A 15,356-nucleotide genomic window follows, 5' to 3' on the forward strand; every position below is an offset into this window, starting at 1 on the left:
TCTGTGGAGGACAGGCATCAATGTTTGACAATAAAGGAACACTATCCATGTGAATATAAGAATATTCTGGGTCCATTTTATATTTATAAAGTCTGGGGATTGAAGAAGAGATTTCAGGCACTGTCTTTTTAAAAAATCAGGAGCTGAAAAGCAGTAAGAATAAATTCCTCTTATATCCAGCAACACTGATGAACTTCATATTGTATTGAGGGAAACAAAAGCAGATGCAAAAGAATACAAACTGTGATTCCATTTATATGATGTTTAAGAAGGTGGGCATTGGGAAAGAGAACCTTATGAGATGCTGAAGTGTTCTGTATCTTCATCTAGATGATGGTTAAGTGGGTGTATAGATCAGTCTGTACAGGTTAGATATAATTAATGTTGCCACACTGATGCACTTTACATACACAATATATGTGCCCAATCAACCAATAAATTGCTCTTTGGTAAGGCATTAGGTAAACTTTGGTTAAATACTAATAAAACTTACCAATCTGTATTGACAGAATTGAAATTTCCTAACAGAAGAAACCATGTGTTTCACTTAGCACTGGACACCTCCTCACTGGAGAAGAGTTTGGGTCATTCAGCCAGGTGACAGTGACAAGATAGAGGTTGGGATACCATATACTAGGAAATGAAGGGCCATGATAAGAGTTTAACAAGTCTCTCTTCCCTGTCCTTTGGTGGTGGTAGGGAGTAACACCCTGTTTGAAGTAGGGCACATGGCACACAATATACGGAAGTTTTGGTCTTTAAGGACTGACATGCTTGTGAAAATGGCCTTTGATCAGCCCATTTTGGGTAAAAGGCAGAGCCCAGATTTCTGCCCAAGAGAAAGCTACTCTGTAGAACAGTACGAAACAGTATGAAACAGATTAGGGGCTGACTGGGGGCTTTTGGGAGAATTGTCAAGATGAACCCCTCAGGCTGGCATTGAGTTTAAGAGGGACTATGGAGAGAAGTAAAATGTTAATGAATTTTATTGTTGGCTGAATGATCTGTGTAGTAAAACCTCTTCATTTATTTCCTCTTCGCAAAGTCTGGTAAAATTTATGTGGTTCATTAATTTACAGAGCATATTTCTTTGTAGGAAAGTGAACACAAAAGTACGCTGGGTCCTACTTTTAAGGTGAGCACTGATTGGAACTGTCTTGCTCCTTTTCGGCTGCTGTAACAGAATACTGTAAACTGGGTGTCTCATAAACAGAAATTTCTCACAGTTCAGGAAGCTGGGAAGTCCAAGATCAAGGCGCCAGCACATTCAATGTCTGGTAAGAGCCTGCTTCCTGGTTCATAGGAGGCCGTCTTGTGTCCTCAAGCAGAAGGGGTGAGGAAGCTCTCTGGGTCTCTTTCACAAGGCACGAAGCCCATTTGAGAGAGCTCTTCCTTCCAAAGAGCCTGCCTCCAAATACCATCACACTGGGGGGTTATGATTCAACATGTGATTTTGGGGAGGATGCAAACATTGTTTATACCAGAAGGCCAGACTACCTGTGCAGATGGCCAGTATCATTACCTTCACTTAGTCTGCCATGTTTTTAAGAATCCCTGAGGGACAAAGGGCACCAGGAGGACACAAAGAAAAAGGACAATGGTACAAATCAAATAGGGTAGGCTCCAAGCAGCTCTTGGCCTGGACTGAAGATAGCCCATGTAGTCTAGGAAGCTCTCCCGTGTCATAGTAATACAGATGGAGTATGTATGAACCTGCCAGGTTTCGTAAGAAAGTTAACAGGGTTTCCTTCTTCATTCCTGATGGAATGTTGAGAACAAACCATAGCTTTCAAGTCCTGGTTCCTTTCTGGATTTATTTGCTAGTCTCTATCCTTTATCAAAATCTTTCTTTTCTTTTCTTTTTCTCCAATTGTTCCAGCCTGGTCTTAGCTGGGCTAATTCAAGGGAAGAGGAAGTCTTGTTTCAAAGTTGGGCCAGAGAGCCGTTAACAAGGCAAGAGCACCTTCTTGTGGCTGAGCGGCAGGATAGCAAGAAACGTTAGCTCCTGGATCTACCCCAGGGGAGAAATGCCAGGAAATGACTTGTGGGTAGTATAAGCTTTGGAGTTCTCTTATCAGTAAGGTAGATCACATTTTCCTTAGATCATTTCTTTAGCGCCACAGGGTTACAGACCATGAGGTCTGAAGTGCAAAGAAACTATTTTTTTTAAATCATGAATGTATTTTCGCATGACTATCATATGCAATTTTGTTGTCACTAAAGCCATCAGATATGTTAGAGTGGTATTTTTTTTTTTTGCCTTAGTGTATGACAGGAAAACAATATTTAAATCAATATAGGTAAAATAATCTCTACTAGCATTGTTTATCTGAAAGTGTTGCATAAACAATAGTAAGAGGAAGGACATTTAGTCTGTACTTTCAAATGGGGCTTGATCGTTTACAAGTCGTTCACTGGCAGATTTTTTTCACCAAGTCTGTATAGATTATAATCTGTTAATGAAAGATTAAAAACAATGAAGTTAATTGTTTTTCCCTCTCCAGCATTTGCTTTAAGAGAAAAATCTTGAAATTGGTAGGGATTTCTGATGCCAGGAAATAATGAAATGTTAAGAGAGTATTTAGCAATCAGGGTGGCTTAGCTCATGATAATCAGCATATGGACAATTACAATTTGCATTCCAATTACTGAAGCTGAGAAAGCCTTGCTCAGGTTGAACATACGGTGAGTAGAAGATCTCTTTTTCTAAGAAATAAGATGGAGAGAGTCTTTGGAGAATGGCTTCACTGAATTGGTAAGTTAGCTTTCTCCGGATTTTGGTGATTTCCCCAGTTCTTCCATAATTCCTCAGTGCTCTGGCCATTTTCTGGTAAGTCATGGTCTTCCGGTTGCCTTTTCTTTTCCCCCAAAGTTGGGCAAGTTTTTCTTTGTTTTTTGACACAAACTGAAAGATGCCTTTGGTTTTATCTACCCACTGAATACAAGATGCCATCTCAGGATTACACAGGGATTCATGAAGGTATTCGAACAGTCGGAGCTTCTTCCTGCCTAAAATTGAGAAAAACAATGTCATACTCCACCATGGCTACACACAAGGAAACATCCTCAGGAAGGGTTTGCTGAGTCACTACTAAATTCAAAGCTGCATTGGGACTTGAAAGTCAGAGGTCTGTTTGGCCTACTGAAGTTTCAGTTGGACCTTTCTTTGTTGGGGATGTTGTAAAAATTTTTGTACTGTCCTTAACTGGAAAAGGAAAGCCTGGTGCCTTTTTATCCGAGTCTGCCATCTGTCAGGTGGTCTTTCTTCACCATTAAATCTTTAACTACTAGTTCTATGTCATATGTTAGAACAACAAAACTGGGGCGCCTGGGTGGCTCAGTCGGTTAAGCGACTGCTTTCGGCTCAGGTCATGATCCTGGAGTCCCGGGATGGAGTCCCACATCAAGCTCCCTGCTCAGAAGGGAGTCTGCTTCTCCCTCTGACCCTCCCCCCTTTCATGTGCTCTCTCTCCATCTCTCATTCTTGCTTTCTCAAATAAGTAAATAAATAAATCTAAAAAAAAAAAAGAACAACAAAACTGAGCAACATGAACTGCAAAGTTTAGTGGTTTTAAATAAAGAGAAGCCTCAAAAGCCATTTTCAGAAAGCAAATCATTTGAAAGGGCTTTATTCAAATAGTCAAGTCAAATGAGGTAAGGAATGTGAAAGTATTTTATAAAATGCAAAATAGTAATCAAATATAAAGTAATATTAGTAAAATCAATAACAAAGACTTAAGTAAAAAAAACTGTGGGTCTACATAGTTATGGGAAAAATAAAGAATAGAAAAAACTGGAGTGGAAATGCCACCTTCATTGCCATATTCGTGACATTTTGACATCATTTATGAGCAATGACAATGGGCATTGTGGTATTTTTCATTGCTGTGAAATAAAATGGTACTACCAGAGTTTTTATCTCTTTAGGAATACAGCCCTATATTTCAGAATGTCTAGACAGAAAACTTCAGGAGGATTTGTTGTGATTTTTGCTAAGTTGATTGGATGTCTTTGGCCTAACAGAGAAGAAAGGGGACAACCCATTTTGTGACTTCTGAATTGGCCTGTAAATATGATGCCTCACCAGATCTATCAGTAGCTAACACATTCATGGCCAAATTCCCTTTTCCCCTAGAGAGAGTGGAATAGTGGATTCCCAAACTGCTTTGAACAGTCTCTGGGAAGTAATACTCTTGCATCAGTCATCATTCATCCTAAAACCTCAAAGGTTTTTATCTTTTTGTGGTTATATTATCTCAAAATTAAAAATTGAGAAATGAAAGGGACTTACCAAAAAACACATCATGAATTAAAAGTCACAGCCTTAAACTTTGTCTCTTATCTGGTGGTCAAATCAATGGTAATGAATCCTCACCTTTTAAAATTTGTTTTCAGTTTTGAAAAAAAATATTTAAATTTTTATTTAAGTATGATGTGGGGCGCCTAGGTGGCTCAGTTGTTAAGCATCTGCCTTCGGCTCAGGTCATGATCCCAGGGTCCTGGAATGGAGCCACACATTGGGCTCCCTGCTCCGCGGGAAGCCTGCTTCTCCCTCTCCCACTCCCCCTGCTTGTGTTCCCTCTCTCGCTGTCTCTCTGTCAAATAAATAAATAAAATCTTAAAAAAAAAAGAAAGTATGATGTGCTCAGAGTAAAAGATTCAAACAAAAGCACAAAGTGAAAGTAAAATTCCAGTCTATTCTACATATTTTTAAAATTTAAAAAATTTGCATACAAACATACACATCCTTAAATAGTAGGGGTGGGATGCCTGGGTGGCTCAGTTGGTTAAGTGTCTGCCTTCGGCTCAGGTAATGATCCCAGGGTCCTGGGATCGAGTCCCACATCAGGCTCCTTGCTCAGCAGGGAGCCTGCTTCTCCCTCTCTCTCCCTCTGCTTGGGCTCTGTCAAATAAATAAAATCTTTAAAAAAATAAAAATAAATACCCGTGGTATCATATTATTTTGCAGTTTTTTTCAGTAAGTAATATGTCTTAAATCAGAGAATAATACAGAAATTAGCTATAGATGGGTAAAATACCCAGCTGTTGAAGTAACAACTGTTACTTCCGGGACATAACATGGGAAGAAAAAGGAACACTTCGACTTATTCTTTGTGAATTTCTGAATCCTTTGAACTTTTAATAAATAATGTGCATTATTACTTTTAAATCATGGAATTAAAAAGGATTAGAGTTTTTTGGGGTTTTTTTTAGATTTTATTTATTTGACAGAGAGAGAGCACAAGCAGGGGGAGCAGCAGGCAGAGGGAGAGGGGGAAGCAGGTTCCTCGCCAAGCACGAGCCTGATGCGGGACTCAATTCCAGGACCCCGGGATCATGACCCGAGCTGAAGGCAGCCGCTTAACTGACTGAGCCACACAGGCGCCCTAAAGTTTTCTTTATCAACACATTAAGATACGCCTTCTTGCCTTTTAACAGCTATGTGTTCTGTTTTATGCATGTACTATTTTTCTCTGGATAATGAATCCCCAAATAATTTTGAAATTTCATTCTGTTTCAAATGTATCCCTGTTTCAGGTGGAAGATGAAACTTTAAAAACAGAAAATGGTGGATGATATGTTCCATACTGGCAAAGCAAATAATAATAGTGACAAGCTAAACCCCTGGACTGAGATAGAAGTGTTATTCTCCTTATATTAAATTACTACTAGTAATAGTTCAATATTCAATACCAATATTCAGTGATACAGATTTATTTTACGTGTGTGGTTTTATGCAGTATTCTTTGCTGGATTAAATTATTGCTGAATATTTAGAATTTTGTTCTAGGATACAGTATTCTAAGATGCAGATATAGGAACAAAACTAGTTTTCAAAAAAATATTCATTGAAAATAATTTAGAAACTATGATATGAAAAAAATTTCATTGTAAAATTATGATGCATCTTACACATCTCTGTACCTTATACACAGACAGATGCAGTAGGTAAGTTCCATTCTTTTCCTTCAACAAACAACATTGCAAGGAACATCCTAATGTGTATAGTGTACACACAGACACCCCCTATGGTCTCTTGAGAAATTATCCAGTGCCAGTGTCAGGTTATGAGTGTAATGCTTTACAATGACTTTCTCATTTAATTTTTACAGCAATCTTACAATATTAGTACAATTATCGTTATTTGTTCTTTGAATGAGGACACTGTGGTACAAAAGGTTAAGTGATTTTCCCAGCCTCACACAATTAATCCAGAGTTCACACTCAGTCACTCAGTTATATAGTCCCTAAGAATCAAAAGATACAAACATTTAAGTCTTTGTTAGTTATTGCCAAATTGCCTTACAAAACTTTGTACCAATTTATACACTCCCTCCAATAGCACATGTGCACGTGTGTGGCCCACAACATAGCCATCAGAGGCTACTATCCTACTTTATCACTTTGTCCATCTGTTAGGTGAGATCACCATCACCTTCAATTTATGAAATCAAGATTTCAAATTTATGAAATATTGAAATTATTATGAAACTTCATTTGCAGGAAACTTAAATGGAGAGACAACTTCTATACTAAGGCCTTCATGATTAGGGTAGGACTGCTAAAACAACTTATGGAAAAGTTCCCCTTTCTATACCCCAAATATAGACACATTATTCTTGAATACAGATTTATTTGAGTGAAGTGATACTTTGCAGCTTCACATTTCTATGAAGCAATAGGAAGGCTCACTCAAGCTGAATGGCTTGGAGTGGTTCAGTCTGTCAGAGGTCAATTATTCTTAATCACAATACTATAATATTTTGCAAATGCAGTTCTAAACTCAGATATGAAATCCCTTTAAAGTTGATTTGAAGAAGATTTGGTTCTTTTACCTATAAAAAGAGTGCTGGATCCACATACCTTTTCCTCCCTTTTGATGGAGAACAGCAGGTTGTACCAGTTGGTTTTCAGGGATATTTGGCAGAGATGGATGAGTATTTCCTTCAAAATAGAGGTCCGCAGCACTGTTCTATATAAATAATGCAGCAGGATGTTAAAAGGGACTTTCCATGTGGCCCCCAGTTGATGGCTAAAGTCAAAAGCTGAGGACAAAAAGAGTGCTAAGCATCTCCCAAATTCTAAAAAGCATAATCCTCAACTGCAGCCAGATTATCTCCCAGGGCAGAACTGGCCTCAAATCCACATAAAGAGAGGACCAAGGGATGGAAGGTACTCTTTGGCTTTGTGAAGACTTTCATATCATCCCTTCCCTATAAGAAAGAAGAGGGGGTTGCTTCCTTCCTTCTCCCTAAAAATACCAGGAAGAAAAATTTTAAAGAATTATCAGTACAAAATTGAAGTGCCAGCAAAAAGGGGAAGATGAATTTCCATTCCTCTGTTGGATGCCCATCTGGGCAAGAGGAGACAAGAGGAGAAAGATGACAGCCAAAGGAAGGGCAGAGCCAAGAGAGGGGACAGGAGGAAGCAGCTGTTACCATTACATATGGCAAGGATATGTAGGTCTCCATGGGTTAATTCGACAAAGATTGACTTGAGCCACCTTACCATACCCCATAAGAGACTTCCCAGCAGGCAAGGAGTGCCCCCAGCCACAAGAGGCTGTGATATATACTGGGGAGTGGGAGTTGAAGGGGAAGCAGGGTTGCCAGATTTAGCAAATAAAAATATTCACATGCTGTATTTTACCTGGCAACCCTAAGTGAGGTAGAAGAGGTTAAGCTGGAACCCAAACTCCCTGTTCAAAGAAATGTCTTGTGGAGAGGCCCTAACAGAACAATTTAAAGGGTCAGGGAAAGGACATTTGACATAGCACAATGACTGGGGAAAAAAAGAAAAAAGAAAAAACATTTCATATTTACACCGCACCACATTAAGACAGCCGGCATTAAGAAAACAATACAGGGGCGCCTGGGTGGTGCAGTCCATTAAGCATCTTACTCTTGGGTTTTGGCTCAGGTCATGATCTCAGGTTCATGGAATCGAGCCCTGCATCAGACTCTGCGCTGAGCGCAGAGGCTGCTTAAGTTTCTCTCTCCCTCTCCCTCTGCCCCTTGCCCCACTCACTCACTCTCTCTCAAATAAAGAAATAAATCTTTTTAAAAAAGGCAAAAGAAAATAATACAAAAGAACACATGGAGAGATAGATGGTGGGGACACTTTGTTTGCAGGGAGCTATAACAATATCCATGAGTTGGTCCAAGACATGTAGCTAGCTCTGAGCTCGGGAAGGGAAACAGAGCAGGTTAATACAAGACTGTAGGTAAAGCCAGTGCAGGGGAAGTTTGGGCTTTGCCCTATGGCTTATAGGGGAACCATACTTTTTTGCAATTTTCCAGGTGGACGAGAAGCAGTAATGTGAGAACCCTAAAAACACATCTTTCTAGAAGTCATTCAAACCGTCTGATGCTGGATGGAGAGCAATGATGGAGGGCAGTTTCCTTCTTGACAGCCTTGCTGAGATCACCCATGTTGACTGTAAAATTCACAGCATTGATGTCTGTGAGTGTTCTCACAGTCACCACTGCCTCTAAGCTGGGTTTCAGCAAGCCTACACCAAGTGGAAGGCAAGTGTGAATAGGGAATTTGCCTGTTACTGGGAGATTGGTCTACTGGTACATGTACTCACTATTACTGTTCTCCAATTATAGACAGGTTCCTCTGTAGGCAGCACACCATAGCAGTTGGAATTTCCTCTAACATGAGAGCAGTGGTTGATGAAAGCCAGGTAATTTTTGTAATCTAATTTAAAAACAAAAAAAGAAAACTCCAAAAGTCAAAGTTTATAATTGCATGTGTATGTATGTTTATATATGCATATAAGCTTATATGTGTGGTTGCTTCATCATGTGTTCTCTGTCACTTTGCATTTCCCTACATTTATTGCATTATACTGGTATCTTTTACATATCCCATTTCCCTTACTGGAGCACATGTTCCTTGCAAGCAGAGATCCCATGATTTCTTTTATCTTGGAACTTCCCGAAATACCCTGTATAAAATCAATAGGCAAGATACCTGTGTTTCACCTACACTATCTTTCCACAGTCTATAGGGCAATGGGTGAGGAAGAAGATATTTACTCTCAAAAGAAAAGAATTCTGCTTCTGAGTAGAATATCTCTTGTATGGAACGTCTATAAGATAAATTAGAATAACCGAAAAGCCCACTCTGAACAGTTAAAATTTTCTATTAGATAAATATCAACCAGATATGCTTAATAGCTAATAATTTTATGTGCTAGTATTCCTATGTGGAATGTCATTCTCTATACTCTTGCATTTTCCTATGTGACACTTTAAATTTACGTAGGCTAGGTAACCCTGGAAGCTTTTTGCCTTTGTTAGAATAAATCCTAGATGCACTAGATTAAAATGGTCTTCTCTGTTCTGATAATTATTATGTCTGTGTGACCAAGAAGCCATTTGATTACCACTGAAAGAAAGGGACTGACATCTTTACCTGGAGAGTACTGAAGATCTCCGGCTGAATGTTGCCTCAGCACCTCAAAAGCATCTTCAAAGGCTTGTCCCAGCTTGTCTTGTTCAACACAGGACTGCTACAATGGCAGAACCCTCAAGTTATGAAATTATCAATTGAACTTAATCTTTCTGATATAAAGGAGGGTTTTTCACCCATGACACTATTGACACGTAGGGTTGGCTAAGTCTTTGATGTGGAAGGCTGTCCTGTGCATTGTAGAAAATCTAGCAGCATCCCTGGTCTCTACCCACTCACTGGATGCCAGCAGCACTCTCAGCCCTGGTTGAGATCCACTGCTCTATAATATACAGCATTTAGAGAACAGTATTCATGCTATGGTATAATATTTAACATTCTCATAAATTTTAGTAAGGAGTTGTATAGCAGGAAACTGATTTGGAAAGAAGGATCAAGGAAATATCTTTAATGAAACAGAATCTGAATCACTACTTAAAATGGAATGCTCTTAATTTCAAAAGTATGTCTCCAAGATGTAAAATTAAACTGTTTTTTTTAAAGATTTTATTTATGTATTTGAGACCCAGGGAAAGAGTGTGAGCGGGGAGGGACAAAGGGGGAGGGAGGAAGAATCTGAAGCAGACTCCATACTGAGCATGGAGCCTGATGCAGGGCTGGATCCCACCACCGTGAGACCATGACCCAAGCTAAAACCAGGAGTCGGACCCTTAACAGACTGAGCCACCCAGGTGCCCCCAAATTAAACTATTTTGCAAACCATTTCATGCCCTTATAATCTAATCCATATATTTTCCAAAATGGAGGATATTCATCCTTCAAAGAGGATGCTCATCCTCCAAAGATTTTAAAATGCCAACTTACCATGCTTCATTAATATATTGACAATTCTGAAAAAGACTAATAAATAAACAAAATTAATAGTGTATTTAATTTGCCTCTGAATTAAAAGATCTTACTCAAAGTATTTTCTGAAAATACCTTGTATGAATCCAAAGTACCATCTGAAGTCTCTTTAATGAGTACACATTTTTCTTCTTATAAAATTGCCTACAAACTCTTTTTTGCTTTTCTGTTATTACAAAACTTTTTAAATGTTAAAATAGCTAAATAGAGTTAATTACCTAAACTGCTTAACTTATAAGAGAATATAAAAATAACTCAGGAGAACACGTAAGTATTTCAAAATTCTTTTAAAGAATTAAAGTATTTAAGGGGCGCCTGGCTGGCTGAGTCAGTAGAGCATGTGACTCTTGATCTCGGGGTTGTGAGTTTGAACCCCACATTGGGTGTAAAAATTACTTAAAAATAAAATCTTAAAAACAAAAGAGAGTATTTAAAAATTCTGAAAATCAGAATCCTTTTTACCTTAGCATAGCTCTCCATTTACATCGGTGATTTCTTTTCCCCCAATCTTTCTGGTGTCAGCCTACTGAGAATCTGGTGAAAGATAGGCTTTTTCTCCCTTGAAATGGAAATCTACATTACAAATAAAATTTACCCTGTAAAGCCCATCCATTGACTTCTTAATGTCCTAGGATAAGAGCCCCGGTCTACTTTCTTATCCATGTAAGTTAGATTTTGTTTTAAATAAACAGTGATTAAAAAAACATTAAATGGTTTTTAAAAGATTTAAGTTCTATAGAACTAAAAAACAAATTTACATAACAAGAAAGAGCATGTGGGGGGTCCAACACTGCTTATCATTTTATTTAGCACAAGCAACTCTGTTTACAAGTTATCATTTACCCTGCAAACAGTGAGTTTACTCGTTAACACTGTAGAATACAAAGAGATGATATAATCTAACACACTATTACAATATAATAATTACATCAGTATAGTATGTCAGACACTGAAATTCTATTCTGCTCTTCAAAATCACTATGCCATGTCAGTTGGAAGAAAATATGAGGAAAAAAAATCCCTAAAAAATGTAAAAGTAATTATGTAAGGTGATGGAAGTGTTAACTAATCTTATTGTGGTTATCATTTCATAATATATTCGTATGTCAAATCATCACATTTTCCACCTTAAACTTATATCTCAAAAAAGCTGGAAGACAGCTTTCCACTGTGAGAGATATTGAACATTTTAGCAAAAACTTAAAAAAAAAAGAAAACCCATAAACCATGCCTGGGCTATGATCCCTAATGATTATCATCAGTATATGTATTTTTAAAAAGCCATGTCAATGACTTTCAATTAACTATGCCTCAACTCATAAGCACCAAAGCAAATACATGAGTGTTGTACTTTGAATCAAATACTTAAATGACTTTAAAATACTCCACAAAATTATCACAACAATCAACTCTTAAAAGTAGCAAACCCAAAGGGAAGAAAAAAGCTCAAAAACGCTATTGATCACTTCAATTGCATAATATTTCTTGTATCTGAACAATCAATATGAGAAACATTCTTTAGGGCAAAGGAGAAAATTATCACAAGGTATTTTGGAAAAACAGAAGCTAAACACTTACCAGGAAGACACTTCAACCCTTTACAGAGATGTTTCATTAATATCAGAATCGTTAAGACAGAACTGTCAAGAACTCACTGGCAGAGTTGCATTAAATAGCTGTTTTTAAGGAAGTGCTACAAAAGGGGATTTTTTTTAAAAGATACAGTGTACTCATGATTTCTATTTCACGATACAGCCAATAGACAACAGGGGCTATTATTTTGAAGAGACACATTGAAGTTTATATCCCGTGGGCCAAAAACATCCAAACAAACCCCATGAATCCCCCGCCCAGCCTAAATTGCAGTGCCTCTGGCCCCCCCACAGACACACTGGAAACCTCTGACCTGCACAACTCTCGTTCATCCCTTTTTTGTTCCCGTTTTTCCCCCCGATTCTAGACCCTATATTGCCTTTCTTGCCTGAACTGTAAACAGCCTTCACTCTGGCCTTCCAAAACTGGCCTCTTTCCTCTCAAACCACTTCGCTCCTACTTATCGCCTTACTTAGAGATCTTAAAGGCACAGGCTTTTGTCCTGGCATTCGAGGCTCCTCATCCCAACTTTAGCCTTATTTACCACCATTCATTTAGGAGCAGGAAATGGAATCCATTGCTATGGTCTTCCCTCCATACCTAAATCCAGCAGAGGTTCCCAGTCAAGAATGGCTCATGCGTGGTGATCCAGGATACACTTGAAGCTGCTGATCTGCAGAGAGGTCCAGTTCTCTTATTTAACTATAAGTTCTACTGGAGATGGATTTTGGTGACTCTGATGGAAATCATGGGGTGCACCCTCCACCTATAATTCTTCCTTCCCAGTCCATTTATCTGCCCAGTTACCCATTCCATTTTACCTGTCTATCAGAGTCTGATCTAGTATCCACATGTAGCAACCAGAATTAACTTTCCCTTCTGAAACACGTGTCTGAACCAACCTTACCTAACTGCAAACTTCTACCATTTTAATAGATACCACATTTTGCCAGGGGGAAAACCACCTGAGAATTTTTTGTAAACCTTTTGGGTGGGGAGAGAGATTTTCTGTTTTGCATTGTTGGAATCTGAGCTCACCTTTGATACGGGACTATTGTTCTAGACCATTTACTTTTTGGACCCAATTTGTTATGCAAATGTAAACACACATCCCCTCTTCTGAAATGTAGATGTTATAGTAACGACCATATAAAACTGTAATCACTAATGTTGATGAGGTTTTAATCTGTACCATTTCCATGTCTACGCCCTCCGCTTTGTTCCGTTCGATTCATTTATTTAACAAGTATGTATTTCTGAGCTTTTTTTCTCTACTGGACACTGTCCAGTGTCCTGGGACTATAACCCTGAACAAGTTCTAATGAGGAGAAATGATTTTTTTTAAAGCAAACTACTCAAGTGTTAGATAATGAATACTAAGAAAATGATAAGAGAAAGGTGACAGGGAGAGAGTATGGAGTCATGATGAATGGTCACGAAAATTCTCTGAGGAGGGAATGTGTGTGTGAGCTGAAATCTAACAATAAGAAAGAGTGAGCAAAAGAAATGCAGGGATGCAAAGAACCAGGGAAGTAGCTCCTGGCAGAGGAAGCAACAGGTGTAAAGAACCTTAAATAGAAATGAGTGTGGTTTAGTCAAGGCAGAGGAAGAAAACCATGGGGGGCTCAAGCAAAATGAGCCTAGGGGCTGAGAGGCAAAGTTAGAAAGTAGGAGGGAGGATCCAGAACAACCCATACATCAAGCCAGAAGAACCAAAAATATATTTCAGAAGAATCTAAAAATTGCATGCTTAGCCCCATTTTACAGATGAGAAATATAAACCTAGGCTCAAAAAGGCTTCATGAGCACACTGATGCAAGTGAGAGATAGGCTGGGCTGGATCTAGATTTGGGTCTAGATGTGGGAGATAGGCTGAGCTGGGTCTAGATTTGGGTAATTTCATGAACATCCTCTCAACCAACATGCTGGAGCCCTGTGTCTGCAGGTTAGGTTCCATTTGACCAGGGTTCTCAGTCCGCATGGCAGCCTCTGTAGCACTCAACAGATACTTAGAGGAGTGCAGGCTTGGTACGTATTTGAAATGAATGGAAAAATAAGTGAACTTTTTTTTTTAAAGATTTTATTTATTTATTTGACAGAGAGAGACACAGCGAGAGAGGGAATACAAGCAGTGGGAGTGGGAGAGGGAGAAGCAGGCTTCCCGCTGAGCAGGGAGCCCGATGTGGGGCTCGATCCCAGGACCTGGAATCATGACCTAAGCCGAAGGCAGACGCTCAACAACTAAGCCACCCAGGCGCCCCATAAGTGAACTTTCTAAGCCAGTATTTTCCCAGCTGGTGTCTCCAGAGTTTTATTCTGCAAGATATTAATAAATGGACCCTTGAGTGGCAGCCAGGCTTGCTATGCGGAACTTCTTCAGCCAAGCTCAGTTTGTAGAGTAGGTGACTCTTGATCTTGGGGTTGAGTTCAAGCCCCACACTGGGGGGTAGATTGTACTTAAAAAAAAAAAAAATCTGGGCACCTGGGTAGTTCAGTCCGTTAAGCTCTTAGTTTCGGCTCAGGTCATGATCTCAGGATCATGAGATTGAGCCCCGTGCATTCAGTGTGGAATCTGCTTGACATTCTCCCTCTCCCTCTGCCTAAAATAAATAAATAAAATAAATCTTAAAAAAAAATCTTTAAGAACTTCTTCAGCCAAAGCAATGAGCACGCTGATGTTTTTTTTTTTTTTGACACAACCCAATATTACAGATGAAAAAACAGAAACATAGTTTTGTGTCCTTTGTAGGGCTAAGATGTAAAAATGCTTTCAGCAACTTGAAAAGATGATGCAAGTCTTTTTAGCATTTTAGAGGTCAAAGCTTCTATTCCTTGAGAATCTACTGAAAGTTGTGAGTTCTGTCCCCAGGAAAATGCTATCACCACACATTATCTGACAATCCTCCAAGTAGGGCCAACAGACTCCAGTTTAGGAACTCCTGCCATAGTGTATTCTCAAAGCCTTCCTATTTAAGGTCTAAGTACTTTTTTTTTTTTTAAGATTTTATTTATCCATCTGTGGAGGAGAGAGAGAGAGAACACAATTAGGGAGAGTGGCAGGCAGAGGGAAAAGCAGGCAAAGGGAGAAGCAGGCTCCCCACTGAGCAAGAAGCCCGATGTGGGACTCAATCCCAGGACCCTGGGATCATGACTTGAGCGGAAGGCAGACGCTCAACCGACTGAGCCACCTAGGCATCCCTAAGTACTGCTTCTTAAGACATTTATACCCAATAGACAAACACATACACAGAACATCTTTATCGAGGTAGACATCAACGATTCCCTCAACACCAGAAATGAGCTGAGTAACAGGGGCTCTAAAGAGACGATTCCTGATGAAGTCTCTTTTGCAGAAGTTCATTGTCTGCAGTGGTAACTGAGATTATTTTAGAGAATCTTAAGCAACAGATGTTCTGGATTCTATATCATATGGTGCC

General features: G+C 39.1%; 1 protein-coding gene across 4 annotated transcripts; it reads right to left on the minus strand.

Annotated features, from left to right (window-relative positions):
- Window positions 1–2,306: 2,306 nt before the first annotated feature.
- SPIC (Spi-C transcription factor) lies at window positions 2,307–12,000 on the minus strand. Of its 4 annotated transcripts, none has more exons than XM_025882468.2 (6): window positions 11,905–12,000; window positions 10,285–10,320; window positions 9,424–9,520; window positions 8,591–8,703; window positions 6,865–6,973; window positions 2,307–3,009 (listed from the first exon to the last, which is right to left on the minus strand). In XM_025882468.2, exons 2-6 carry the CDS (start codon window positions 10,285–10,287, stop codon window positions 2,582–2,584), a joined length of 750 nt encoding a protein of 249 aa, XP_025738253.1. In that variant the 5' UTR covers window positions 10,288–10,320; window positions 11,905–12,000; the 3' UTR covers window positions 2,307–2,581. The 4 variants fall into 4 exon arrangements, with proteins under 4 accessions (XP_025738253.1, XP_073756512.1, XP_073756513.1 ...); XM_073900411.1 differs by lacking the exon at window positions 10,285–10,320 and adding an exon at window positions 10,789–10,899 and having other exon boundaries at window positions 11,905–11,965; XM_073900412.1 differs by lacking the exon at window positions 10,285–10,320 and adding an exon at window positions 10,789–10,885 and having other exon boundaries at window positions 11,905–11,920.
- Between the last annotated feature and the right edge of the window lie 3,356 nt (window positions 12,001–15,356).

This window comes from Callorhinus ursinus, unplaced genomic scaffold, assembly GCF_003265705.2.
Source record: "Callorhinus ursinus isolate GAN/ISIS: 27379988/994484 unplaced genomic scaffold, GSC_fseal_2.0 scaffold14, whole genome shotgun sequence".
In the NCBI taxonomy this organism is placed as follows: domain Eukaryota; kingdom Metazoa; phylum Chordata; class Mammalia; order Carnivora; family Otariidae; genus Callorhinus; species Callorhinus ursinus.